Source organism: Cryptotermes secundus, unplaced genomic scaffold, assembly GCF_002891405.2.
Source record: "Cryptotermes secundus unplaced genomic scaffold, Csec_1.0 scaffold3089, whole genome shotgun sequence".
Taxonomy (NCBI): domain Eukaryota; kingdom Metazoa; phylum Arthropoda; class Insecta; order Blattodea; family Kalotermitidae; genus Cryptotermes; species Cryptotermes secundus.
Window position 1 is genome coordinate 45,552 of NW_019723360.1, and position 3,546 is coordinate 49,097.

Consider the following 3,546-nt stretch of genomic DNA (forward strand, 5'->3'; position numbering starts at 1 on the left):
GAACTGCATATGGGATGCAATATACACAAACATGGTGTACATATAAAATGACTACATATTGGAATTCACTGTTTATGTATTCATGACACCACATACAGCTGGGGCATGGCAAGGCCCACATCTGCAAAATGAGAGCAATGGGAAAGGAGCACAGCTGGTCTTGGGCACAAAGGTTCAGCATTTTACTCCTACCCCTTTTAATGAAGCTTGTTAAAAATGGTGATACAATATAGCGAACATCACATTTCCAGTCACAATAGTGACAACCATATGCATGAAGCCTGCCCTCTCTATTTGCTCCTCTTGACAGATGGACGTTCAAAAACCTGCTTCATGCCTGCAGCCTGGTTGTTGTGGAACTTGAGATTCTGAGCAGTCTCCGATATCCACGGGGAGTCAAACTGTGTAGTGTCTTGGTCCACAAGGTGAGTGAATTTGGTGCAACCACTGCGCCCAAAGTTCTTCACCTGCATCACCTTTGGCAGAATGGTCTTGTCAAAGTGATCCTCCAGTGTCGCGGCCGAGAAGTCTCTCTTATACAGGTCATCATCCTGATTCTGCAAGTATATGCAACATGCATCACAGCAAGATGGCTCACTGTAACTGGCAGCCACACTGACAGTCAAAACATACTCTACACAGTTACTGATATCTTCACAACTCACCATGAAGAAAGTACCACGGTGATAGTACTTCTGCAGGAACTTCTATTTGCCCTTCGTTGCTTTGTTAGTGACAAACTTGGGGTTGTTCCTAAGCTCTTGCCGCCTCTCCTCTTCTGTCATGTTGCGCAGCCGTTCTATTTCCAGTCGTTCCCGTTCTATCCTGAAAGCACAGATAGGATGTGCAATAACCAAAATATTGAATCTCAAACGTTTTGTCTGTCTGATATTGGTAAAACTTACTGTTCTCTCTCCTCACGATCCCGTTTGATTCGCTTCAGCTCACGCAGTTTCCAAGCCTCATATTCCACCTCATCGTTCTCATCATCTGTGTTAACATCATGTAAGGATGGTTCATCACCATCCTTCACGGATGTCTCCTTCCGTATATCTTCTTCTACCATCTGGTGACATAAGAGAAGCAGTGCTCAGTTAAGAATCTCTCGGCAGAGTCTAAAATGGTGGCTGGTCACAGTGGGCCTTGTATGGGCTCAAACCCCGTGTGGGTTTAGTTAAGCTTGCCGGGCCCGTGTGGCCAGATGACGAACGTGTCGTTCACGTAGCGAAACCAGCAGCCGGACTTGTTTGGGGGAAAGTCAAGTGCCCTCTCCTCGAAGTCCTCCATATATAAGTTTGCGATGACCGGAGACAGTGGCGAACCCATCGCCACACCATCGGTTTGTTGGTAGAACGGGACATTGAAGATGAAGTATGAGGTGGTCAGGACATGGCGGAAAAGTCTCAAGATATCTTCTTCGAAAGGTCGTCCTAGCAGATCCATAGTATCTTCTATAGGCACCCTGGTGAAGAGCGACACTACATCGAAACTGCATTATGTCATGGGGATCGACATGGAAAGAACACAAGCTGTGGATAAATTCCATTGAGTTACTCTTGTGGTGTAGACAGTTGACCATGTTGTTGCTCAGTAGTCCAGCCGAGTGTTTGGCCAAGAGGTAGGTGGGAGAGGCAAATGTGCTCGCAATGGGCCATAATGGAACGTCAGGCTTGTGGACCTTCGGCAACCCGTAGAGTCTAGGTGGTCTGGAACCTTGAGGTTGTAGCTGTTGGCAGACCTCTTCAGCAATCGGGGACGTTTTCATGAGAAGAACAGCATTGCGCTCTATGGCATCAGTAGGATCCTTCAACTTCTTGTAGGCCTTGTTCTCCAAGAGAGCGGCGAACTTCCGGTTGTAGTGCGACGTATCCAGTACCACGGCTGCATTACCCTTGTCAGCCGGAAGGACGGTGAGCGCCTCATTGGCTTTCAAGGACCGAAGGGCTCTCCTCTCGGCACCAGTCAGGTTGTCCTTCGGTTTGCGGGAGTTTTTGAGGATCCTGACCGTCTCTTGTCTGATCTCCTCCACAGTCTCTTCATGCAGGGCCATTATTGCCTTCTCCACCCCGCACAAGAAATCCTTGACGGGGACGGACACTGGAGCCACAGCAAAGTTGTAGGCCTTGCTTAGGGCCGAGCAAGCCGCTTCTTCCAATGGCACTTCACTCAGACTGACTAGTCTTCTTGCTGTCAAGGGGGCCGGATGGTTGCTGGGCCTCATGCAAACGTTGAAACTTCCTGTAGTGTCTGGCTCTTACGTCATTAGCAATGCGTAAAGCCTTCTCACTTGTGATGCGGTCGATCAGATCCCAGTTTTCGGCGGACAAGTCCTGGGTCAAGCGAAGATGTAATAAAAACAGTTCTCTGGAAATAGCGTCCAGCTGCCGTCTGGTGTGATAGATGCATTCACGGAGCAAACTGAAGCTAGTAGTCTATAGATCCTGTTGGCAGCGTCAGAGTTTATATAGTGCTTCAACTGAAGGAAACGAGGGATATGTTGTGGTCTCTGAATCTAAGAAGGAAGGGGAGGGTACAGAGTAGCTTGGTCTTCTTGGTTCGTAGCGTCTCGAGTCGTCGAATGTGTCGTTGAGTAGCCTCCCCATAGAGGAACACTATGTCAGATTTGAGGTTTTCAAGGCAGCGACTATGAAGAAAGCCGTCTTCTGAGATGAGGCGCCGTGTAGAACTTGTGTTACCCGACGTTTCGGCGGAACCTATCGCCTCCATTTTCAGCGTAAAAGAGAAGACGAAATCCGCGAGCGAACCAGCAGAGCAGGTGGAATAGATTCAATCCAGTCGAGTAAACACAGCTATATAAGAAAAGGAGAGAAGGAGCTGGGTACATATGGAGCTACAAGTGAGCTGTTGCTGAACACAGTATCGATTTGGGACACCGCATTCAGCTTCAGAATACCTCCATCCTCGCTACCAAGACCCGTTATATGGATCGAATCATTAGGGAGGCCATTGAGATTGAACTCCATTCCGACAATATGAACATAGAGGTTGGGGTTTGTCTCAGCAAGTCATGGAAGCCTCTCATCTGTTCCTTCAACTAACCTCCGAAATACGGCAGACCTGTAGGCCACTCAGGTCCATCGCAACCATTTAATATTCCCTTCTCTCCCCCTAACACATACTCTATACCAGCTCTGGCACACTACCTGCTGGCTATTCCACCAGACCCTTCCCCTCCCCCTCTTTACTATTTGCCTATGTAGCCACACTCCCTCTCTCCTTCTCTTATACAGCTGTGTTTTCTCGACTGGACTCAGTCTGTTGCACCTACTCTGCTGGTTCGCTCGCGGATTTCATCTTGTCTTCTACCCTGTAGATGGGGGCGATACGTTCCTCGTTCGCTTCTCGTGTCTTAGGGGAAGTTGGATTACAAGGCGTATAGCCTCCTCTGTGGCTAAGACTGCGACTTGGGCCGATGCATAGAATACATGTAGATTCTCTGGCTTCAAGGCTGTGATAAATGAATAGCCTTGCTCTAATTGGACATAAATGTCGCGTAAAATCGCGAACAACTTATGAGATGGTAAC

The 3,546-nt window shown here is 48.3% G+C and overlaps 1 protein-coding gene across 1 annotated transcript; it reads right to left on the reverse strand.

The window, feature by feature from the left end:
* Window positions 1–244: 244 nt before the first annotated feature.
* LOC111861892 (microfibrillar-associated protein 1-like) lies at window positions 245–1,091 on the reverse strand. The gene is given in 3 exon segments (XM_033750491.1): window positions 245–557; window positions 666–825; window positions 906–1,091. Coding segments are annotated over 3 exon segments (588 nt in total). The 5' UTR covers window positions 1,067–1,091; the 3' UTR covers window positions 245–290.
* Between the last annotated feature and the right edge of the window lie 2,455 nt (window positions 1,092–3,546).